The 24,942-nt window shown below is 50.8% G+C and overlaps 1 protein-coding gene across 2 annotated transcripts in view; it reads left to right on the forward strand.

The window, feature by feature from the left end:
* Positions 1-24,729, forward strand: part of ARFGAP3 (ADP ribosylation factor GTPase activating protein 3) — a 47,738-nt gene extending 23,009 nt beyond the window's left edge. For both annotated transcript variants that reach the window (XM_026479480.4, XM_044392294.3), the window contains 9 exons: positions 596-642; positions 1,218-1,360; positions 4,586-4,714; positions 5,147-5,269; positions 10,265-10,396; positions 15,257-15,380; positions 16,023-16,113; positions 22,350-22,471; positions 23,659-24,729. In XM_026479480.4, the coding sequence (XP_026335265.1) occupies positions 596-642; positions 1,218-1,360; positions 4,586-4,714; positions 5,147-5,269; positions 10,265-10,396; positions 15,257-15,380; positions 16,023-16,113; positions 22,350-22,471; positions 23,659-23,676 (929 nt within the window). In that variant the 3' untranslated portion in view covers positions 23,677-24,729. The remainder of the gene's footprint in view (positions 1-595; positions 643-1,217; positions 1,361-4,585; positions 4,715-5,146; positions 5,270-10,264; positions 10,397-15,256; positions 15,381-16,022; positions 16,114-22,349; positions 22,472-23,658) is intronic.
* The last annotated feature ends 213 nt before the right edge of the window (positions 24,730-24,942 follow it).

Here is a 24,942-nt window from a genome sequence, read left to right on the forward strand (position 1 = left end):
ACATAGAATATATAATCTATGATTAAAGTTTACCCAGAAAACAATTTTTAAGGAACTCTCTCTTAAATCATCATAGATTTTTGTACAATTTAGAAGGTACTGCTACTAAAATAATGGAATGCTTTATAATTCGTGTTGATGAATAGATAAAATCTGTAGTAAGTCAAGGTGAAAAAACATCACTGCTTTAGTTGCATACATAATGCCTGGCTAGCTTAATATTTTTAAGTAATTCTAAAAGTTTTTGAAGAGCAGATCTTAATAGAGCTTGTCCTGATACACATGAGAAGTGCTCCTGAAGAAAGCTTCATATGGGGCCAGGCCGGGCGCTCTCTTTCTCTTCAGTGTGTATGCAGAAAACGTTTTCTCCGAGTTTGGATACTGCCTGCAAATACCGAGAAACTCCATTTAACCAAGCTCTTAATGTAAAGTACACTGATACGCTTGAGCCTTCTGGGTGACAAACCCATGTGGAAAATGTTACAGTCTCTTAAATAATGATATGCGGTGTCTTAAGATTTGGTTAAAGATACACTAAAAATAGAAAAATTGTGTATTTCTATTGGGCTGACTTTCTACTTTTTATTTTTGGCAGAGGTGTCCTCTCTCATAAAAAAGAAACCAAGTCAAGCTAAAAGAGGAGTGAGTATCGTGTGTAAATACCTGGTAACTCAGCTCTAAAGTAGCCCCCGCTCTCGAGAGAGCCGCCTTTGTCACTCCCATATTGTGTACGATGCATGTGGCTTTGAGGAAGAACCTGTGCTTTGTGCAATGAGATGAATGTTAGACGTAGTGAAGATTTTCTAGAATGAGTGTTCGACGACATTTTTCTGTCGACAACATTTTTTTTAAAAATCAGCGGAGGCTCTGTGGGAGTCCCTGTCATATGTGCATTTCTGTAAGCGATGCCATTGCTCCAGGCTTGGAGGGTTGCTGAGCTTTCGGAGACCACGGCTCCCTTTAGAGGGCAGGCACTTTGTCACCTCGCGGCTGCGTGATCGCGGTCAGGTCACTTAACTTGCCTCAGCTTGAGCTGCTCATCTGTGAACTGGGGCTGACAGTAATGCCAGCTTGACAGGGTCGTGAGGACTAAGTGAGAGAACAGATGTAAAGTGCAGGTCACAGTGCCCGGCAGGTAATAAAGCTCGTTACGTGTCAGCTGTTGGCGCAGAAGCTCTCAGCAGTTTGGGTAGAATCTGATTCTGTTTATCTTCTAGCTTGGGGCCAAAAAAGGAAGTTTGGGAGCCCAGAAAGTGGCGAATACATGCTTTAATGAAATTGAAAAACAAGCCCAAGCTGTAGATAAAATGAAGGAACAGGAAGACCTTCTGGCCAGGGCGGCACCTAAGGAAGAATCAATGTAAGTTTAACTTAGTTCCAATAGTGTGTTTTTAGTGAATGAAACCATTAATCTGTTAATCACACAACTCTGAGGTTTGCTTTCCAGATGCCATTTTATTTTATTTATTTGTTTGTTTGTTTGTTTGTTTATTGGCTGCTGGGGAGGGGGGCTGCCTGGATTGGAGAAATTGGAATGATAAGGTGGAGCACCTTGAAGTCAGGCCAGTCGTTTTACGTTTTATCCGAGAGGAGCACTGGAATGAAGGGGTGCATTTTGGAAAGTGAGTTTGGTAGTGAGATCGGGACACACAGAATGTGGGCCAGAAGCTGGAAGCCAGGAGGCCAGTCAAGGGAATGGCTTAAGTATGCCCTGAAGGCTCTTGAGAGGCCCCCGTGTTGGGAACAGAAGAGCGGCGTGGCCGTCTGCAGAGTGCCTGTGCTGGGTAGAAACGGTCACGGGGAGAGCAGAGCGCAGGGTGAACACAGCACAGACAGGAGAGGCAGCTTGGGTTCCTAGTTCTTACGTGTGTTTATTTTACTTCTGGATATTTTCTCTTCTCTTCATGTGTATTCCATCAGTTCTGCTTCAGTTACTGTAGGCGGCGTCATGAAGAAAATAATAATGCTTATTTTATGCGGTTTGATGCTTTGAGGATGAACTTAGTTCACGCTCCTGCAAGTGCACCAGACAATGCCTGACGCAGGGGGAGGGCTCAATTTGTGTGAGTCTTACTATTCACACTAACAGTCCGCGGAGGGACTTTCTGGTTGCTAAGCCCCGAGGATTTGAAGTTGTTATTTCTCCTTGTCATTTAACTCGAAGAACATAGGGGGCAGCACTAAACTGTAGTTAGGCTAAATACGGTTTGAAATGCTTTCTGTAACATGTGCTTCCTTGGGTCACAGACCTCGCTTTAATTTCTCTGTGCTAGGTTCTCGACCCTGGGAAAGCGGGGCAAGGTCAAATCTGAGGCCTCACACTGCTCCTCTTGAGGTTGGGAGTGGGCTGTGTGCAGATTGCTAGGCTGTGGTTTTCCTGGAGCGTGGAAAATCCAGTGGGAGCCTGTCCGAAGGCGGGGAACGCAGGAAGCACCAGCTTCCTCCCTGCGGGTCCGTGGATGGAGATTAGCGCAATAATGTTAGCAGCAGCCCTGCCTTAACTGGTAGCTTTCTTTAGGACAGTCATGGCGTACACGCAGAGATGTGGGCCCCGGGGGGTTCTGGATCTGATTTGGGAAGCGGCTTTTTTGGCCACGTTCAGGACAGGCTCGCCCGAAACACGGTCCTCCCTCTCAGCCCCGGGCAGCCCAGTTCCACCAAACCGGGGCTGCGCCAGCCCAAGACAGTAACACACATTTTACCCTTAAGATGCAACAAGCCTGTTCCACAAGTTCTCGTTGTAATGGCTGTGAATAGTTACTTCAGCTCAGTACACTGTCAGGAGCAGCAGTTTCCTCTCTCGTCAGCCTGTGAAATTCTAACTGTCCGTGCACTAGCCTCGTCCTCACCGCCTGGCAGGCAGTTCCTGGGCCCCCCCCTCAGAGGGGTCTGCACTGTCGGTGGGGAGAGTGGGAAGAGGCAGAGCTGCTCCCCTTGCTTGATCTCAGTGGCTTAACGCCCTCCCTTGAGCCGGGACCAGGAAGGGCTCCCGCACTTTGAGAAACACGAGTCTCGACTTCTTAATTCCATTGGTGTGACGGGAAGCCTGGGCAGTCAAGTGCATGCTTTTCATGGGCAGGAGACCCAGTCCCATGTCAGATCTGGAGAAGGAAAGCTCTCCCATCTCCTCTCTCCCTAGTAGCACCGTTTCCCCCCATCCATTCATCTTCTCCAGAAGAATCTGGTGCTACCGTTTTATCTATTCATGATTTTCTTTTTTTTTTTTTTAAAGATTTTATTTATTTATTCGACAGAGATAGAGACAGCCAGCGAGAGAGGGAACACAAGCAGGGGGAGTGGGAGAGGAAGAAGCAGGCTCATAGCGGAGGAGCCTGATGTGGGGCTCGATCCCATAACGCCGGGATCACGCCCTGAGCCGAAGGCAGATGCCCAACCACTGTCCCACCCAGGCACCCCTATCTATTCATGATTTTCAACAGATCTGTTGTCTTCCTCCAAAAAGTATACTCAAAGCTATTACTTACTTTCTGAGTGATAAAACTGAGTACATTGTGAGAATCTGTTCGGTAGGAATAATAGTAAAGAGAGCAGACTACCAGGTCAAAACAAAAACAAATCGTGCTTGGCTTACTAAGGAAGAAAACAGCAGAAGGATCTTTTTTTTCCTTTTTTTTTTCTATTTTCTGTAGACTATGTTTTTCTAGTAGGACATTCCGTTGTCATTCCCTGGTAATACAGAGAAATGTATTTATATTAGTATGGAATTCACACAGTGCCTTACGAGGAATTCATGACATTTCACACAATTTTATAAAATGGATAATAGCTTAGAGTTCCTGATACGGTGGGTGCGTCACCTTTCAGGACCCCGACATTTTGTTGCTGTCTTACTAATATAAAATACTCTTGTTATTGCTGATACAGGCATAGTTTTCTTTGTGAAAAATCAAGTATTTATAACATTTTTAGAAATCTGGGGGCCGGGGACAGTGGCGTATGCCTCTTTTTACCCCTATGGTGCATCATTCGTAATAGCTTTTGATAAACCGATCTTTATAGTGTCTGACTTGCAGCGCTGTTTTAAATGCTCTCAGAAGCCTGATGATATAGAGATCTTCTGAAGAATCCTTTTGCAATTAAGTAACTCCTTCTTAATTTATCTGTTTGTAAAGTCAAATACATATAAGTGTGTGGGTGGGTGTATACTTAAAACCAAGCAAACCAGTGAGACTAACCTACTTTGGCTCTGTAATGTGCAAGTATAAAGGAAATATTAATCCAGGTAAGGAATTATGCTTTTTACTATCCCGTTTGACGTAATTTCTGTGTGTAACATGTAATTCTGTAGCAGGTGGTATAGACCATTGTTACGTGATGATGGCTGATGGGAACTGGAACAGTTCGGCAGCAACCAAAAGTGGCTGTAAACTCATTCAAGTTTTCTTGAGCGTCTGCTCAAAGAAGACCTTTAGGGGAAGAAAGTGCCAACTTGCCTTCCTAATTATTAATTATGGAAAGCGGCACAAAGCTCAAATTACAAGCGACGTGTTTAATTTTGCGTAGTGCTCTAACTGGAGAACACAGAATTAAAGCTAAATTAAGGAGTATTTGGTTTTTCTGGCAGGGTTTCGTCACTGCGATTAGCCTATAAGGATCTTGAAATTCAAATGAAAAAGGACGAGAAGGTGAACACGAGTGGCCAAAAAAAGGTAGAGTCAGAGAGACTCGGCATGGGATTCGGAAACTGCAGAAGGTACGTGGCTTCCAGGGTTTAAGCCGGGTTGCTGATCGTGAGTGGCTTTTTCCTTATTAACGTCAGCTTGAAAACTATTTTTTCTTGATTACTTCCCTTCTTCGGTTTTTTCCTTTAAATGTCAGCATAGCATGAAAAATTCCAAATTTGACTCTCAGAAAAAAGGAAATAGGCCTGACTCGTCACTAAGCGGACGCCATAGACAGAACTGATACGTGTGACTGTTTTGTGTAATTAGTTCCAGTCCTCGCTAAGGATTTTCAGCGCTGATGCCAAAAGATATACGTACTGTTTTTATTGCTCGTGCTTTTAACCCCACCAGTACGTTTTTGTTGTTGTTGGGAGTATAGATTAAAATGTGCGTTCTTCTGTGAACACAGGTGTCCTCACGAACGAATGTAATTTTTCCCCATTTTATTCTGTTTTCTCAAGTGGTATTTCGCATTCCGTGACTTCAGACATGCAGACCATTGAACAGGAAACACCAGTCATAGCAAAACCCAGAAAGAAGTACAGTGATGACAATGATGATTCATATTTTACTTCCAGCTCAAGGTAATGTGCTAAAAATCAACCATAATGTGTTGTTTTGAAAGGCAGCGAAAGCTGTGGACTGACTCGCTTATTTGCATTAGGAGCAAATTGCAAGTCCGTTTATTTCATTCCTTTCTAAAGCTTAGCTGGAGTCAAGGGTGTCCTTTGGGAAAAAAAAAATTGGGGAAACATTCACAAGTGGACCGTGCTTGCAAGTATTAAGATGTTTGAGAATAAAAATCATCGACCCAGAGTTAAAGTTAGAGGTTGGAATTTATGTTTATCTGAGTGTGAAATTGGAGAAAAAAGTAAGATCCCAGAGGTCCAGATCCTTTTGTTTCAGAATACCCATTTCCGGAGTCTCCAGCGGGCAGGACAGAAGATTAGGTGAACACTGCTGTGTGTGTGTATCGAGTCATGGAAAACGCTAGTGTGCGCTGAGGGCTCCCAGGGTAAGCCGGCTTCCGGCGCGTCGGCATTCGCCGTGAGCTCCGTGTGAAGCCGACCGTGGCTGAGTGCGGTGGTTCAGGTTCAGGGGCTTGAGGGGCAGGAGAACAAGTTTAAACTTGAACCGACTCCCTTTGGGGGGGGTTCTTCTGAGAACCTGACCGGCACGGGGAGAGTCCCGCTAAAAAGGCACCGCATACGCCTGGGCTGGTAACTGGAGGTGGGCACCAGCCGGGGGCACAGCGGTAAGAGTGTAGGCCCCTTAATGACTGTGTGACCTTGGCCAAGATACTCAGCCTCTCGGTGCCGCAGCTTCCTCGTCTGTAAGTTAGGGATACTGGCGTCTGCCTCGCAGTATTGTGCGGTGAGGAGGGGACATGAATTCTTGCAAATGGAGTGTTCAGGATAGTGCTTGACTATGCTTCGTGTTCTGTTTAGCTGCTGTTATGATACAGAAATTCAGTTCAAGAAGCGAGGGACCCAGTTGAAATGTTTAATTACTGTTGGATACTTAACCACATTGCGGGCCTCCTTCAAGTTCGGAGGTCGGGAAAATCGAAGGAGTGCCTGTCACTAACGGGCCCCATCGCGCACGTCTGGAAGGGCGTTACTGTCGTCTGGCCGTTACGTAGGCTTCAGGCGTTTTCATACATAATGATGGACGTCTGCTTCACAATACAGCCAGTACAGATCCGTGTTAAGTATTAACTAGAAGCCGGTTGTGAGATCCATTCTTCAGAGTTCGTTGGTTAGTACTAGCCTTAAAAAATTCTTCTCGCATAGCTTCCCGTTATTTCAGTCCATGTGTTTTACCAAAAACAGGGAGCAGTTGAGTGGTGTTCCTGTCGGAGACGGTGGGAGGGGGGGTTCTCTTTGCCTGCTGCAAGTCACCTGTACGACACACAGGTTTCGGATTCCATAGAGGTCACTCCCGAAGCACGCCTTTTAACCGTATTTAAATACGTTTTCTACGGGATGAAATTAAATGTGTAACTTGATCTGGGAGCTTCATGCACATAGATCATTTCAGATGCGCTCTTTGAATGAGCGAGTGCGTCTTAGGAGACTCGAGGTGACGTGGGTTCCACACTGGCCAGTTTGGCTTCTCCACACCTTTTTTATTATTTCACTGCTCATTAGCACCTCCTGCCCATGAAAGCATAGAAAAGAAAAGAAATTTCAAGTTAAGTCAGCACCGCTGCTTGGCAGCCAAGTAGCAAAGAAATGGCTGCAAGTGAAGTTATCCATGGAACGGGCCCTGAGAAACTTCTGGAGAACGTCACTGGCTCTAGGTCACTGATCGGCTCCCGGGGGGCTATATCTGCCTTGTCAGGAGCCTCAGGAATCCAGAAGCTCTTTCTCCAAAAGCTTTAGTCGGAAGAGTTAGTCCTAAGGCCTTTCTTGCTATGAAACAATGATTTATGGTTTGAAACGTGGGAGCAGGTGTTTTTATACAGACCTCACTTAGTGGGCTCCCGCCAGAGAGACCTTGGCGTGTCCTCATCCCCTGCAGGTTGTCCACCAGGAGCGTGAGTGCCCCTGCTCGGTTGTAACCACTGCGAGTAGAACAAGGACACTCTTAGTTCCCTGGCAACTGAGAGAAAGAGGACACAGCCTCTGGGAGAGCCAGCATATTCGCTCTGTGAAGAGCGTGCACTGCTTCCAAATTATTCATTAGCCCATTAGAAGTTGAACATTATGAATTATGAAAGAATGCTGTTTCTATTAAAAATAAGATCCACCGTATCTTTGGGCTTTTTAAAATTGAGTTCCATTATATTCAGGATGTAAACAATGTAATTATATACTGAGTACAAAATAATGACCCCAGAACAATTTGCCCAGCCTCCTGCAGTCAGCGTGGCCTCACTGGGGCAGACAGTTGTCTACGGCTATAAATCCCATTCATACGTGCTGCGGGGGTACTTCTGTCACGGGCTTGTAAGGAACGTCCTCAGGGTTGGATGCGGATGGAGTGCGAGAGTAAAATACAAGGGACAAGCACTGAGAACCAGGATCCAGAAATCAGAACATTGGGAAGTCAGTCATTGGAAGTCGGGGACGGCTGTTGCTCAGTCAGCCCATCCTTCCAGTGGGCCTGAGGCCTGGCGGGGTAGCTGACTGTGCCCCCGAGGGGTGCTGCACGCCCCCCGCATCGGTTGGCGCAGAGAGCCCACCCCCACGCCCAGCCGCCCCAGCACGCAGAACACTGCCCGGTGCTCCTGCTGACCGGTGGGATCCTAGCAGGATGGCTTTCTCTCTGCTGAATTTTCCATAGCCCAGTCATTCAGAAACTCCGATGCCCGCATATTCCAAGATAAGCACTTGGGCGTACATGAATGAAGACCGGTTCCTTGGAGTGACAACTAAATCTGCGACACCCTAAGGCCCAGCAGCTCAGAGTTGTGAAGAGTCTGAAAGCTCCAGCCACCCCCTGTCCAGTGCTTCCCGCCCTGCCCCACCCCCAGCATCGTCCAGGGGACCACGCGGTCCCCACCTGCACGGCACTCGCTCTCCTCCTCAAGACAGCCATTCGGTCCAAGGGCAGCTCCATGAGGAATAATACCTCTACTTACACACCTCCCTGGGTTTCTGAGCCCAAATCAGCCAGCCCCGTGCAGGCAAGGACTAAGTATGTCTCCTTGCCCTGTGTCCTCAGCTCCTCACCGATGCTTACTAACGATTTCTTAAATTGCTCATTGACTTGGTCTTAATTCTTCTGCTTGAACTCTTACAAATAAGTCTCTCAAATAATTGAAGGTAACTTTCCAGGCCAATGTGCCTCCCACATTTTGGAAACCTTCTTCCTCTGAACCACTTGAAGTCTCCTTGTCCAAGGCTCCAGGCTCACCCGCCCATCAGCCACAGAGAGAGCCTGACCCATTCCTCGCCGACACACAGATCCACTCTGATCTGCGTCTTCCTTCCTGGGGAGAGGAGGCCAGTGTAATGAGATTTGCTCTTAATGACCTCCTCGCTAGAGAAGGCAGAGGCCACTTTTGGAAATTCTGCTTTCTCTCTATTACCCATGTAAAGTCACACCATCTGCTTCAAATAGCAAGTTTATCCCTCCTCGCTTTTTTCTTTTCTTTTCTTTTCTTTTTAACCAAGAAAAAGAGTATGTTCTCACCATTTCCACTCCCAGATCTTAGCTCATCTGGGCCCTTGGCCTGTTTGTTCTCGCAGGTTCCTGCTGCCCCCTCTGATTACAGGCGCCTCTGGCTGCCCAGGCTTTCCTTCCATCTCCGTACTTCTCATGACGTCGTGTGCCGCTTTTGTTACTCTGCAGAATGCCTCGTGGTGTTTTTGAAAGTCTCCACATCCTCTGCAGCACCTTTCCTTCCTCAGGACCTAAGCCTTGGATCTGCCCCTTCTGAGCATCTTGAACCCCACCTTTATTTTTATTTTTTTTTAAGATTTTATTTATTTATTTGACAGAGAGAGAGACAGCCAGTGAGAGAGGGAACACAGCAGGGGGAGTGGGAGAGGAAGAAGCAGGCTCCCAGCGGGGAGCCCGATACGGGGCTCGATCCCAGAACGCCAGGATCACGCCCTGAGCCAAAGGCATTCGCTTAACGACTGAGCCACCCAGGCGCCCCAGAACCCCATCTTTCAATGGAGTGCGTATCTGGCAGGGCTCTTTTCCATCCTAGGCTGTTGTGAATTGTGAGGCTCCATGGCACGTCCCCCTCAGCCATCCATCTCTGTCGTGTTCCAGACAAACCCGGCTGCTCGCGGTCAGGACCTGTTCTGTCAGCCTGCAGGACGGAAGGCTGCCATTGAGTTTGGCTCTCGAAGCAAGGCCCTGCTCAGTGATGCTCGGCTACAAAAGTGTAAACCGATCTAGAAGGCCGGCCTCTCCTCAGAGAAGCTGACAGATCAGGTCCACCCCGAGCTCCAGGCTGCCGGAGCTCTGCAGACGGCCCAAGGATAGCCGTCCGTAGCTGCGCGTCTGGCTCGAGGAGGCTAATTAGCGTCCTTTCCGTGAAGTGGGAGTTGGGAGTTAGTGTTAGGATTGAAGGCTTACGCTGGGGGTAACACGGCAGGGAGTGCCAGCAAGGAGCTCCTTGAATGGGGTTTTTGTTGTGACTACCTAACTGGGCAGAACTAGACGCAAAGAAAGCAAAATATGTAACCTCGAGTTGGTAAAGACACTCGAAGATGTCACATGCTACCGGATGGGCGCAGTTAGGCTGCACTGACAAGTATCCGCCCCGTCTTAAAGGCTTAACACAGTGGGGGTTTACTTCTTGTTCAGCTGAGGGTGCAGGTGACCGTCCAGATTACCTGGCCTTTGGGCGGCACCTTGATTTTCCGGACGGATGGAGGCTTCTGCCTGAGTCTGTCGCACCTGGAAAACACCACCTTGTCTTCCATGTGGCGTGGGGAGGGGGGACTGGGCGCATCGAGTGCGGGCACTTTAAAGGCTTGGAAAGGGCCCTCCTCGTGCCTGGTGCCATCTCGTCCGTCAGCTCTAGTCCCGTGGCGCTCCCACCTTCAAGGGCCGGGGAGTGTAGCGTGGAGGATATCAGCAAGGTCTCCCAAGTCACTGTCCCTCTTTTCATCCAGGTACTTGGAGGAGCCGATGGAGTTCAGGAGCAGTTCTTTTTCCAGCTGGGATGACAGTTCCGATTCTTACTGGAAGAAAGAGGCCATCAAAGATACTGACGCCATCCTGAAAACCACAGGCTATTCAGACAGGTAGGAACACAAACGGGGATTGTAAATAGTGAGGCCACGCAGCTCTAGCGAAAATCTCTAAGACTAGTAAATGATTTTATTTACTATTTCAAGAATGTTCTTCGCATCCCCGTCTGTTTTCTGACCCTGCAATCTTGCCTTTCCCAGAATGTCATAGAAATGGAATCATACAGTAACTGGCCTTTTTCGACTGGCTTCTTTGACTTTTCATGGCGCATTGGAGACTCTGGTCATGATGTTGTGTTCCTTCCTCTTTATCGTGGAGCCGCGTGTCCCTTCACCTGTCGAAGGAGCAGCTCCAGTTGTTGGTCATTATGAGTGAAAGATTTCGTAATCGCCCGTCCAAACCGGGAGCTGCTGAGCGTGCAGGGAGACATGACGAATACGTTGGGACAGGAGGCGCAGCCTGGGACTGTGCTCGGTGACAGGAGACCCTCATTCTGTGTCCTGCGTGACGTGGGGCTGCGTCATGTGTGTGTTACGAACAGCGTCCTCAGTATTCACTCGCTGAGGGTCTGTGGCGCTGAAGAGGGATAGGACTGGTCTGTGTAAATAGGAAAATTCCTTCAAACGTTGGGTGCTTTGGATATTTATTAATGTTTTTATTAGAATTTTCAGGCTTTTTAAAGTGGCCTGAAATCCTTGTACAAAATTACCACAGTCAGCTTTTTAAAAAGTAAAATGGCATTGGTATACATTATAAATGAGAAATGCATTTGCCTCGCCTCAAATTAGTTTAACCTATTTGGTCTAGATTTTTTTTGTTTTCATTTTGTGTACTGAGAACACTTAAGATCCATATTTCAGCGAATTTCAAGTGTACGGTGCGGTATTATTTACTATAGTGCCCGAACTGTACTTTCCATCCGCAGAACTTATTCATCTTGTAAATGGAGGTTTGCGCCCTTTGAATATCTGCCCCTTTCCCCTGCCTCCAAGCCCATGGGAAACACTATTCTACTCTCTGTTTCTGTGAGTTTGACTTTTTTTTTTTTTTTTAAGATTTTATTCATTTGAGAGAGAGTACAAGCCGGGGGAAGGACAGAGGGAGAGGGAGAGGCAGACTCCCCGCTGAGCAGGGAGCTCGATCCCAGGACCCCAAGATCATGACCTGAGCCGAAGGCAGACACTTAACCAACTGAGCCACCCAGGCACCCTGACTTTTTTTTTAAATTCTAGATTCTACCTAGAAACGAAACTGTACAGTATTTTTCTTTCTCTGTTTGGTTTATTTCACTAGCATAATGTCCTCCGGGTTCATCCATGTTGTCACAAATGGCAGGATTTCCTCTTTTTTTTTTTTTTTTTTTTTTTTACAGCTGAGTAATGTTCCATTGTATATATATTTTCTTTATCCATTCATCCATCAACAGACATTTTGATCGTTTCCATATCTTGGCTACTATGAATAATGCTGCAGTGAACATGGAAGTGCAGAGATCTCAAGATCCTGATGTTGTCTGCTTCAGACACACCCAGAAATGGGATGGCTGGGTTAAGTGGTAGTTCTATTTTTAATGTTTCGAGAGACCTCCATGCTGTTTTCTCTGTGACTCACTCTGCTAATTTACAATCCCACCAGCCATGCACAGGGCTTCCCTTTTCTCCAGTTCCCGTCACTATGCACCTCTTTCGGTAATTGCCATCCTTACAAGTGTGAGGTGGTGTCTCGTTGTGGTTTGGATTTGCGTTTCCCTGGTGATGAGTAATATGGAGCATCTTCTCAGATACTCGGCCGTAAACTCCCTTCTTAGAACTGCTTTTGCTGTATTTCATAAGTTCTGATATGTTGTGTTTCCATTGTCCTTTGTTTTAAGAGATTTTCTTATCGCCCTTTTGATTTCTTCTTTGATCCATTGGGTATTCAAGAGTGTGTTGTTAATTTGTGAATTTTCCGATTTTCCTCTGGTTGTTGGTTTCTACTTTGAACGATTATGGTTGCAAAAGACACTTAATATGATTTCAGTCTTCTTTTTTTTTTTTTTTTAAGATTTTATTTATTTATTTGACAGAGAGAGAGAGACAGTCAGCGAGAGAGGGAACACAAGCAGGGGGAGTGGGAGAGGAAGAAGCAGCCTCCCAGCGGAGGAGCCTGATGCGGGGCTCAATCCCAGGACTCTGGGATCACGCCCCGAGCCGAAGGCAGACGCTTAAGGACTGAGCCCCCCAGGCGCCCCTGATTTCAGTCTTCTTAACTTGTTAAGACCGAACATAGGTCATGTTTTGTGACCTAACATATGATTTGTCCTGGCGAATGTTTGCATGCTTGAGAATGTGTGTTCTGCTGCTATTGGAGGGGATGTCCGGAATGTATCTGTCTGTCCATTTGGTCTAAGGTATTGTTCAAGTCCAGTTTTTCTTGATTTTCTGTCTGGGTGGTCTGTCCATTACTGAAAGTGGGGGCTGAAGTCTTCTGTTGTGATTGCAGTGCTCTCTCTTTCTCCCTTCAGATCTGTTAATATTTGTGGCATATATTTAGCTCCGATGTTGGGTGCGTACGTATTTACACTTATTATATCCTCCTGATGAACTGACCTCTTGTTAGTTATATAATGACCTTTGTCTGTTGTTATAGTTTTTATTTTACTTATTTATTTATGTATTTATTTTGAGGCGGGGAGGAGCAGAGGGAGAGGGAGAGATTCCCCAGCAGACACCCCTCTGAGTGTGGAGCTTGACTTGAGGCTTGACCCCACAACTGCAAGGTCATGACCTGAGCCGAAATCATGAGTCAGATACTCAGTCCACTGCGTCACCCAGGTGCCCCTACGTTCATGCTTTTATGTTATTAATTACCATTCATCAGCTCAGCTTGCACAACTCCTTTTAGCATTTCGGCGGCGCCAGTCTGGTGGCTGGCAGGGCTTCGTTGTTGTTTGGTTTTGTCTCAGCACTTTGAATATATCATCCTGCTATCTCCCGGCCTGCTAGGTTTCTGCCGAGAAATCTGCCGATGGCCTTACAGGGATTCCATTGCATGTGAAGAGTTTCTTTTCTCCTGCAGCTTTCAAAATTCTTTGGCTTTTTTCCGTTATGCTCTGCTTTTTATTCCCGTGACTTACTCATTTCGAAACCGGAGGCCTGCGTCTCCCTTTCCCTTTTCACCCATTTTGCTCACCCCCTGTTACAGCTTCGGTCTGGTAACCGTCATTTGTTCTCCATAGTTTTAGTTCTGATTCTGCTTTTTGTTTGTTTATTCTCTGTGTTTTTAGATTCCATTTATGAGTGGAATCATATCATCTTTCTCTCTCGATCTCTGGCAGTTTTGTTATAAGGTGTCTGGTGAACGTCTCTTTGGGCTGAATCTCTCTGGGACTTTTGAGCTTCATGTATCTGAATGTCCACATCTCCAGACTGGGGAGCCCTTAGTCATTATTTCTTTAAATAAGCTTTTTGCCCCTTTCTCCCTCTCTTCTCCTGATGAAGAAGATTCTCCCGTATTGTATTATTTTTTTCCCATAATGCATAAATTGTTTTTCTTGTGGTGTGCCATAATTCATGTAGGGTTTCCTCCCTCTTTTTCATTCTTTTTTCTCCTTTGATTAGATAATTTTAAGTGACCTGTCTTCGAGTTCACAAATTCTTTCTTCCGCTTGATTAAGTCTGCTGCTGATGTCCCCTATTGTATTCCCCAGCTCCAGAGTTTCCGTTTGATTCTTTTTTATGATTTCTGTTTCCATGTTGAGCGGCTAGTTTTGTTTTTGTGTTTTCCTGATTTCCTGGAGCTGTGGGTGTTCTTGTAGGTTGCTGAGCTTCCTTAAGACAATTATTTTGAAACCTATCAGGCAATTCCTTGGGGACACTTACTGGAAAACTGATGTGTTCCCTCTGTGGCATCATGTTTCCTTGATTTTTCATGCTCCTTGGGTCTTGTGTTGCTGTCTTTGCATTTGAAGAAACAGTCACCTCCTCCTGTCTCTACTGACTGACTTGGGGTGAGAAATGCCTTCAGCGGCAGACCTGCTGGGGATTCTGAAGCTTTCTCAGACCTTTCCTATGTGTGTGCCCACTCCACGCTACTTATTCTTTTTGGGGGATGAATTCTTAAGATGGTATGCCTTTTCTCAGTCCTACAAGGCCAGGCCAGGTGCTTGAGCTTCCTGTTTGCTTTCCCTCAGTGCCTTTAATGCTCAAGTTTGTATATTTTCTCCCAGTCCCACAGAGTTGGTCTGGCTTTCTGCACATGCCCAGAAGGCTTGTACTCACCATACGTGGGGGCATGTGCAGGGAGCCGACAATGGGTGGGGGGCTTGTGCGGGGATGAGGTGCACAGAGCACTGGGAGGCACCCATGGGCCAGTTGGGGTCCCCACAGGCAAAGTGTACCCAGCGGCTTGTGAGCGGGCTTCCTCATGGCGTTACGTCCACAAAGCGGTCAGCAGGACCTGCATGCCTTTAATGCGTTCTGAGCCCTGGCTGCTGTGCTTCCGGCAACTTCCAGCCCCTAAGCCATGCAGATCACCTCAGTATTCCGGATGGGGTGGGAAAGAAGGGGCATCCTCTGCAGTGTCCCACACAGTTGGGGAAATCAGGCACCCACTCAACACCCTCTTACCTTCCCTTGTGGGAGCTATTGTGGGCCGAGGGGATCTCTGTTGTTGCCGAGCTATGCCACCTTGGGGTGGGGGGTGACTCAGGCAAAGTGAAACTATTCCTCTTACCCTCCTCAATGTGTCTGGTCTTGGATTGTTTGTTCCGACAGTGTGCTTGAACCTCTCTGCTGCACTCCCACACTCCTGTAAAGACGTTCTTGCCTGTAGATGATTGTCAAAATCAGTGTTCTATAGCGGGATGATGGTAGAAAACTTCTATTCCACCGTCTTGCCGATGTCACTCCTGTTTTGGCTCTTTTTAATTGTAGATCTACTGCTCGCCGTAAGCCAGACTACGAGCCAGTCGAAAATACAGATGAAGCCCAGAAGAAGTTTGGGAACGTCAAAGCCATTTCATCAGATATGTACTTCGGAAGACAAGCCCAAGCTGACGTAAGTGTCCAGAGCGTTGGAGTGTGGGCCGTGTAGAGCAGGACGCGAGCAGGGACACGAGGGTCTCGGGGGGCGGTGGTGGGTGCAGAGCAAGATGGACTCAGGCTGTGAGAGGCCGCTGCCTCGGGGTGCTGGCGTCAGGACTCGAACCCAGGTCTTCCTGACCGTTCCCCTCGCAGCCCCAGCTGGATGAGCAGCTGGAAGGTAGGGACCAGTCCTCACGTTTCCCTAATCCCTTTCTCAGTATTTTGAACAGACATCCATTGCCTACCTTTGGAATAAATTTCAGGCAATTTTCAATACAGATGTAATTTACTTAATTTTTAAATTGTTCTTAATGAAGTTAAATGAGGTAGACATGTTTTTGGAGGGTAGATACATTTATCTTCAGGTTGTTGCCCGTTAGAGGAGTCTTGCTAAGCAGAAGGATCTCACGGCAACGAGGGGGTCTAAGGTTTTGTTCTAACGTTGGGAGCGTGCTGGCGCAGAGCTCTTGGTGGTGTGCGTCCCTGACTGACGTGTCATTCTCGCTCTCCGGGTTCCCTCATGCTCGGCAGCAAATGACAGCACCTTCCTGATGCTTTCTGTGCAGTTGCTCATGGTGTTTGGAGCCTAATCCTTTCTATTCCTTGTCTTCTCTAGTACGAAACCAGGGCTCGGCTGGAGAGGCTCTCGGCAAGTGCCTCCATCAGCTCAGCCGATCTGTTCGATGAGCAGAGGAAGCAGGCGGCAGGTACTGGGCGCGGGGCGGGGCTGTCTCTACAGCCCGGGTGCGTTTTCTCTGCACAGACCTTTGTACTTTCCAAGGTTATCAGCAATTGTTATGTGATGCTCTTCCTCCCCCATGAGTCCGAGCAGACATTCCTATTACTCCAGGCTTTGCATGTCAGGAAACTGAGTCATGACATTTCACCAGCGTCCCCTAGGTTGCCCGGCAAGTCATCTTCCCGAAACAGTGTGTCGTAGTCCAGTGGGAACGTGGTGTCTGATGTGTGTGGTATCGCAGCCTCGCGGGGGGACAGCCCTGGGCTCCTAGCGTCACTGACCACTGCCTGCCTGAGACCTTGAGCATTTCATGGCACTTTTCACCTTAGATTCTCCTCTCCGAAGTGGGTGGATGATGCATCCCTCACAGGGCTGCCCTGAGGCTTCCGTGAGGTGCTGTGTATAAAGGGACACCTGGGGCTCCGGCACCGGCCCCAAGGGACGCAGAAGCAGATAGAACAGGGGAATCCGCCAGGCTCAGTCTTCCAGGGAAGGCAGGATGTGCCCTTGGGAACAGGCAGGGGGAGAGGAATTTCCTGTCTCCCCATCCCTCTCAGGGTCCAGACCCCACTGAAGAGAGTCTGGGAGCCCCAGGGAGTGGACCTCAGAGCTGTGCCACTCTCTGCGTGTACCTCTGGGTCCCTGGGCCATGTTAGATCCCACCCAGGCCTCAGTCAGGCCGCAGGGCTAAGGGAGGCTGCGTGTCCCTCCTGTGTCACAGCTAACATCAAGGGGCAGTGTCCTCTAAGGTCAGTTCAGAAACTCACTCAGCAGGGGAGCCCAAGGGGAGGGGAATCTCCAGAGCCAAGCGTTCCAGGCCCAGGACCACCTGTACTGCTTCGTGCCTGGCCCTAGCGGAGCTGGGCGTGGGCAAAGCTGACCAGCCTGGGCAGCCCCCAAGAACAGCTGTTTCCTGAGGCCAGCGAGAAACAGCCTCAAGAGAGAAGGGCATAGGGCAGACCCGAGTGCCTGGGACCTTCGGTGATGGGGTTTGGGGGTGCTAGCAGATCCAGCGTGGCCCTTGGGGTACAGTGAGCATGCCAGGCTGCTGGCTGCTGTGGGAAGGAGTGTCCCAGCTGGAGGGTGGGGTCTGCTGACCCCAGAGACAGGTGGGGGTGCTTGGTTCTGCCCCCCGACCTCACACAGTCAGGCAAGGGCTCTCGGTCAGGCCACTTTCTGAGCTGTCTTCTGCACTGAGTCCGGATGGGGGCAGGGGTGGCTCCTGGACTTGTGTTCTCACCTCAAGGCTCTGGGCGGCCTGGCCTCTTGTCAGGGTAACTTCCTCTTGGGCTTGCCCCGGCAGAGGGGTGCTGGCCCTGCCTTTAGGAAGGGAGGGTCTCTGCAGCCCCACCTCCACCCCCTTGGGCCAGTGCTGGGTCACCTCACAGCCCTGGGGTGGGGGGGGTCAGGTCAGCCCAAAGAACCTGACGTGTTGAAAATCGCCCCTACCCAGCAGTATGTGTTTTTGTAATTCAAGTTGTTGGAAGTTTCACTCTGAAACGCTGTTTGTTTAAAAAAAAAAAAAAGCAAAAAAAATATTTGGAGATGAAATGAAAGCAGCCTTTCCAATTGTTGAAGGAAAATTGTGGCCAGCCTGTGTTTACTTTCCTGTCCCTTTCAGAGAACAAAGGTCCTTTAATTTTAGGGCCTTGTGTGGGTCGCAGACAAACTCCGTCCCTGGGAACTCCCAGTCACGGTGAGGGTGTCCCCTGGCATGCCCCGTAAGGGTGCCCCCTCCCCTCCCCGGCCTCCCACCCTCCCTCTTTGGGCCAGGTCCAGACCCTGGTCACCCTGGCTCTGCCTCTCCCGTCAAGCCCATCCTGATGGTTGCCTTCAATTCCTGCTGGAAGCGCGGGCCCTTGGAACAACCCTCAGGCAATGTTTGCTCTTTGTTTCCAGCGCATTTCGGCAAACGGCAGAAGCTGGTTTAGGAGACTCTCTGGGTTGCTTGTGTCGGAAGCTTCCGCATCTGTGAAATACCAGTGTCATGGGGGCGATCATGGTACCTTTATCATTTCTTTGTGGTGTGAGGGAAACAGTCCAGATTTGAAAGGTCTCCTGGAGAAGTAAAATGCTTCCTGGGGCTGTGGTTAACCCAGGAGCCCTGGTCTGTCGAGGGCGCGACCCTTTCAGGGTATTGAAAGGGCCCTAGAAAGTTGCGTGAGCACCCAGCGCAGTCTGGCGCAACGTCGGTCCCCGTGGTCACTCCCCCAGAGCCCGGTCAGCCGGGGGCGGGGGACTGCCATAAACCCCAGCAGCTTGCGAGGCAGGCCCTAGGGCGCCGAATGACAGCAGACGCTCCAAAGCCAGCCTGCCCCCCCGGGGTATTTCTTTCAAGAAAATGACGCTGATGACCTTGCTCTGAGCCTGTCCACCTACGAGTGCCAGAGACGCTACAGACCCTCCCCCAGGTGCCAGGCTCTCCTTCCCTCCATGTGCCCTTCGGGATCCCCCCTCTTTCTTCTGTCGCCTCAGGGCGCCTCGGCCACCCTCCGCCTTCCCCCTCGCTCAGGCGCAGAGCCTCTTCGGGGCCTGCAGATCTCAGAGCACTGGTGGTCCTGTCTGGTCCGCGGGTGACCATGGTTGTCCTACATCGAGGCTGCGCAGTGGCCTTGCCAACCCAGATTCGGTCGCAGACCAGAGTGCCGTTGATGTCAGCGTGGGGCTGCTGTGCTGGTCGCGAGAGGCGCCCCTGCGACGCTTCTGTCCCAAAACTCGGCGCTCGCGTCATCTGGGACCTCCTTTCTCCCCATTCATCTGTGTTTCAGGGAAATGGGTACACGGTATTCTACTCGAGCTTCATTGTTTGAGGAGCCTGGGAACTGCTCCTGCTCCTGCCCCGCTGAGCCCCCCCGCCCCCTGCCCCGTCCAGCTGAGTTTTCAGAGCACACCCTGGTCGTCCGGGTTTCAAATCCTGCCCTTGGTTTGAGTGCAGCTCCACCACCCAGCTCCTGCCGGTCGGGGCTCAGCTCCATCCTCCCTTCCCGCTTCGGCCCCCGCCACCCTGTGCTCTCCCGGGAGCCAGGCCCTCCGAGGACCATCTCCCCCAATGCGAGCAGGAGTCCTCCCTGGACAGGACCCGTCCTTTCTCGTCTCTGCACGCCTGGCACAGAGAAAGCCCTCGGGGTCTGTGCAGTGACGAGTGGTCGGCAGTGCAGGAGCTCTGGAGGCGGGGCCGGTCAGTGGCCCCGGGGCAGCGGGGAGCAGGAACCAGGGCCCCCACTGTGCTAGCGCCCCTCCCAGCACAGCCAGGAACATACTTTGCTCCACGTGTGACATCGCGGCCTCTGTCGGGGGCAGCAGTGATGCGTTCTTCCCGCCCGAGCCGTAACAGAGCGGTGACAGCCGGTGAGCGCGTTGCCGCCTGCTCTGCTGCGGGGGCTCTGGAAGCTTGCATCGAGGGACAGCCCGAGGGCCCGCATCTCCAGCGAGTGGCTGTGCCGAGCAGACCCCCTGCCGACCCGCAGTGGGTGCAGGGAGGTGTTCACTCGGTGTCCCCTGGCCTTCCTGACCGATGTGGGGCCTCCACACCAGTCACTCGGCTTGGCCTGGCTCCGCTGGCCCTCCGCCCCACCCCTGCCCGGACCCTCCCGGGCCTCTGCCTCTGGCTTGCCTTCTTCCTGGTTGCTCAAGCCGGAAACCTGGCGTCATCCTTCATTTCTCTCTTCCCCAGAGCCCCCCCACCGGCCCCCAAGCCAGTTGGTCCATAAGCCTCCTTGGGACACTCTGATGTGCATCCCCTCCACTGTCACCGGCTTAGGCTCGGCCCCAGCCCCGGGGGCCTCCACGGCCTCTAACCGTGGCCGAGCCCTCTTCCTCCTGTTGTCGGTTGTCTGCCTTCCCCAGGAGGAAGTGGGCGCTGGAAAAGCAGGTCTGTGTTGATGTCCTTAGCACAAAGCCCCTTGGGGGTGTTCTGGGAACAGATAGCAGGGAAATGGGGCACCTGACCCAAACCCCAGCTTCCTGAGGAAGCAGCTGGAGCTGTCATTCCTGGAGCCCATTGTACGGCCCCGGCGCGCTAGGCTCTGCCGCCCGTCCCTTCCAGCCCGCTGCCCAGAGCCCTCCGAGGAGACGCAGCACGCAGACACCTGCGGAGGAAGGAGACTTGACAGCCACAGGAGACCTTCAGTCAGTCTCAGCAGTCTGGAGCCCGTCGGGCACAGGGCGGCAGACCTGCGGGCGGAGGGTGGCAAGGCGCCTCCTTGCCGGAGACCTGACACCCGCGCCGGGAGTTATCAGGCTGCTTCTACTCCGGGGAGCTTAGGTCGTTAGTGAGGATTAAGGAAGGAAGGAAGAGGCACGTTAACAGAGGCTAAATCAGACCCGAATTTGTTTCTCTTACATGTGATTCTGGGGGCAGTTTGGGACATGTGCTGTGTTCCCAGATGCCAAGGGGTGAGGCCCTTTTCCTCCTTACTGCTCCTGACCTCCGCTTTGTACTTCCCCTCACGCCGATGATGGCTGCTCGAGCCCTAGGCATCACACCTGCATCCCGGCCAGCAGGAAGGAGGAAGAGGGAGGAAAGGGGCAGGCCCCAGCCCTGTAGGGCACTTCAGCTTACACCGACTGACCAGAACTCTGCCACCTCTATACCCCTTGTTGCAAGGGTTAGCATTCGGGAGTTCTGTACAGAGGAAGGGGAGGAAGGGAATGACGCCAGGAAACTGGCGGTCGTGTCAGGGCAGCTGCCGACTGAACACGATCAGTGAGGGGTCGTGGTCCCAGGCTGTCCTGCCTTAGCTGTGCTCGCCTCTTTACACACTTCTCCAGCTGGAAATGTGTAGGTGAACGTGCTTGCTGACACCCCGTCCACCTCTGGTCTGGACCCACCCAGCCCCTGTGGGCCTCGCCGGGTGATGGCGCAGTGGGGACCCCGGCTCGGTGCGCTCAGGATCTCACGCTAGCTCCTTGTTTGCTCTAAAGACCCATCTTTAGGCTGGTAGCACCGCCTGGTGAGTAGCTGTGCTGGGATTTGAACCCAGATCCAGTGGCCAGGCTGGGCTTCCCCTCTGTTGGCAGAGGCCCACAAAACTTGAAAAACTCAGCTGGAGGCAGAGAGGGGAAGAGCGCGCACCTGAGTCCCCTCCCTGCGTGGTGGACGTGGGAACAGTGCTGTGGGTAAACAGTGTCCCTTCTGGCGGTGTCTGTGCAGAAAGATAAGCACGTCCATTCTTGGGAAGGGACCTGGCCTCTGTTGCTGAAGGGGCAGGTGGGCGCACTTGTGGGCCCACTCACGGCCCCTGAGCCCCTCCAGCTTCTTGTCACACCTCTGTGACAGAGGCTCACCACGAAAGCCTGGCCGTCAGCTCTGGGGTTGTCGCCGCTTATTGTAACACCGATGCTCTTCGCCTGTGTCAGTGGAAACGCTGTTTCTGTCGGGCAACCACAGCTGAAGCTGAGAAACCCAGCGAGCCGGCCTCGGGAAGGAAGCTGGGGGGTCTGGCTCTACCCAGTGAGCAGGGTCCAGCTCAGAGTCCAAAAACAGTGCCAGAGAGACACCTAACATCTTGCTCACCGGCCTGGGGAACCTCCCTTTCCGTCCTACTGCGACAGGCTTCCTCCCCACCCCCACGTGGCGATGAGGTGACGGTGGGCTGTAGAGGCGCCTTAGCCCCGCCAGGAGCCAGGAGAGGGCAAGCAGGCGGCACCTCTCCCTTGAAGATACACGAGGCCTTGAGGCCCAGGAAGGCTCTGTTCGAGCCTGGGTCACGTGCCCACCCCTCCGGCTGGAGTCCAGGGGGCGCCCCAGAGGAAGGGAGGAGGGCTTGTACCAAAAGGGGGGAAGGGATGCTGAGCACACGAAACATAGAGATGTCTGCCCATCTGCCATTTACCGAGTACTGACCTGTCAGATCTCCTGTTGAGCACCTGGGGGGAACCCAGGAGCCCAGAGAGGGTGAGGAAGCTCTCCAGAGACACACAGCTTGAAAGTGGCAGTGCCAGCATCTGAACCCCTGACACTCCCAGCGCCCAGTACTGCATCTTCTCTCCTGTGGGGTCTTGCAACTGCCTTATGGTGGGGCTGGCACTGAAACCGGGTCCTGAGTCCACCACAAGGTTCTTTTCCCTTAACCACAGCTGCTGCGTGTGGGCAGCGGGAGGGGAGGGGACCCCGCGTTCCCTGAGGTCATCGAGGGTTCCGGGCACTGGCTTTGCCGTCTGTCGCAGCTGTGGAGTGACCGCCGGCGTGTGCTCTGTGTGCAGGAAGCTACAACCTCACAAGCGTGCTGCCCACGGCGCCCGACATGGCCCAGTTTAAGCAGGGAGTGCGATCCGTTGCTGGAAAGCTCTCGGTCTTTGCTAATGGAGTCATGACTTCCATTCAGGTCAGTGACACTGGGATGACGTGAGCCGAGTGGGGTGGTGGCTCCAAGCTTTGAAAATGAGATTTGGACCCTTCTTCGACTGCTGGCAAATTAGATTTCATGTCATTGATTGATAGTTTGCTTCAGCGTAACCCAGGGCATCGTGAACGCCAGAAGTTGTCATTTTATTTTTGCGTACATTTTCTAGTTGGTGACTCTGGGGGACTGTTACAGGGATTGTCGTGGTCCTGATCTGCTTTTCTATGTTGGGACAGAGAAGTAGTAAGAAGGAAATAAAAATGACCCATTATCCCCCCTCACAAGGAAAACTTCGGTTAATGCTTCGGTATATTTTATTTTAGTGCTAGATTCCTCTGCATATCTTTTTAAACTTCAAGCAGGATTATGTTGTATATATGATTTGACATTCTCCATGATATTTTGTTACCAGCATTTACTTTTTTTTTAAGATTTTATTTATTTATTTATTTGAGAGAGCACAAGCAGGGGGGAGGGGCAGAGGGAGAGGGTGCAGCCGACTCCCCGCTGAGCAGGGATCCGGATGCCCTGCGGGGCTTGATCCCAGGACCCTGGATCATGACCTGAGCGGAAGGCAGATGCTCTGCCCACTGAGCCCCCCCAGGCGGCCCAGGATGCTGCTATTAACGTAAAAACGCGACCGTGGGCACTGGGGCCTCCTGAGGGGCTTCCCAGGTTGGGGAGGCGGAGGGGATGCCCCCACCCCGGAGAGTCCCCTCAGCCCTGGGGCTCCTGACATCCCTAGTTTGAGGAGGGTCACCCCCCTTTTATATCCTCATTTTCTGGCTGCAGAAGTGGAGGGACGGAGGCCAAGTTGCTTCTGCAGATCGCTCGGCCGAGCCAGAATTTCAGGGCTCAGACTCCACATGTGCACCCCGTCCTCCCGTGACACCTGCCTCCCAGGGCCTCACACTGGGTCTTACCCCCGAGATTCTTTGCCCCCCCCCCCGCCGCCCCCGCAGGAGCCGCAGGTGCACCGCAGAGGCCAGGGTGGCAGGAGGCTCTTCCGTGGGAGGCGCGCGGGCGGGGAGGGGGCGGGGGCGCCGGACAACCAGAGGGCTGGTGTCGTGTGTTGGCTTGAGGGCAGTTTGGGGAACAGCCCGCAGTCCGTTTGCACGAGAATGAGGAACCGACCCAAGTAAGCCCTGCTCTCGGTTCTCTCTCGGCAGGATCGCTACGGTTCCTAGTGCCCACAGACCCATCTGTACTTCCGGGAGAAATTCCTCTTTGGTGAACCAGCGACCACATCGCAGACCGCCGCCAAGACCAGCAGATGGGTTTGCTACATTGTCACATGGTATATATGTATTACTGATTTTTAGCATTTCTTTGGAGAAATTCTCGTTTTTGATGTACTAGGAGCTTTATTGTAATTTCTGTTGTGCATTCCTTCCTGCGCACATCCCCCCCTTGGGCAGAGCCTGCTATCCTTGCTTTATTTTCGTGGAATCTCGTTCCAGCAGGTGGGGGCCTGGAGACCAGGGCTTCTCCCCCCACTGAGGACTGAGAGCCTTCCTGGGGGGGAGGGGTGTCTCGGTGCCCTGTGACCTAGGGGCTGAGGGCTCCCCGAGCAGCCCATGCTACAGGGACCCAGAGAAACAAATTCACAGCACACATTTCATTCAAAAGGGAGCAAAGAATAAAAACAAAAGACCAAAAATGTCTGATTTGACAGATTGCTTCATTTATATTTCCACATATTAAGGGGATTTCAAAATAATGTTGAAAGTCGTCTGTCCCGTTGTAAATGCTTATTTTGTATGATCTATAAATTAAAAAATAATTTTCAGTGAGTACTTTTAACAGACTAAGCTTCTGCATTGCCAAGGGAATTCATCCTTCCACAAGGTGGTGGTGTTTGAACTGATGGGAAACGCTGAGGTGAGGACTCCCCGAGTGTGTTTACAGACATAGGTAGCGTCCGAATTTAAAATGAAGGAGGGAAGAAGATAGACCCACGGGAAAGATTTCAGTATATGGGAGAAGAGTAGTTGTAACTGGGTAGTTTTGTTAATATTTTTTATCTTAATCTTGGTTTTCAAAAAATGACAGAATGTGTATAAATGAATAAAGACAAATAATTTGGCTGTGTTTTAGACAGCACGAGAATATACCGTTCAGCACAGTAAAATATATTTGGAATTTGATGAACCAGAAATGTGGTTTCAACTGAATATTTTGTGAATTTTTCTTAAAAGATCAAATTTGTAGACTAAACATAATAAAACCCTTGCAGCAGATTGTGTCGCCTCATTTTTTTTTTTTTAACAAAAGCTTTTGCGAAGAATCTGGCAAATCAGGGCTCCCGGTGTAACGTGGGTGCACGTCGGATGGTGGTGTGGCTACAAGTGGATCTGCTTTTCATGTATGTTGGGGGCCTGATGTGCAGCTGTCATTAACTGACGTGTTGTCCCCAGGGCGGTGGCAGGCGGGCGTCCTCGTTGAAAGTGAGG

Source organism: Ursus arctos, unplaced genomic scaffold, assembly GCF_023065955.2.
Source record: "Ursus arctos isolate Adak ecotype North America unplaced genomic scaffold, UrsArc2.0 scaffold_21, whole genome shotgun sequence".
NCBI lineage: Eukaryota > Metazoa > Chordata > Mammalia > Carnivora > Ursidae > Ursus > Ursus arctos.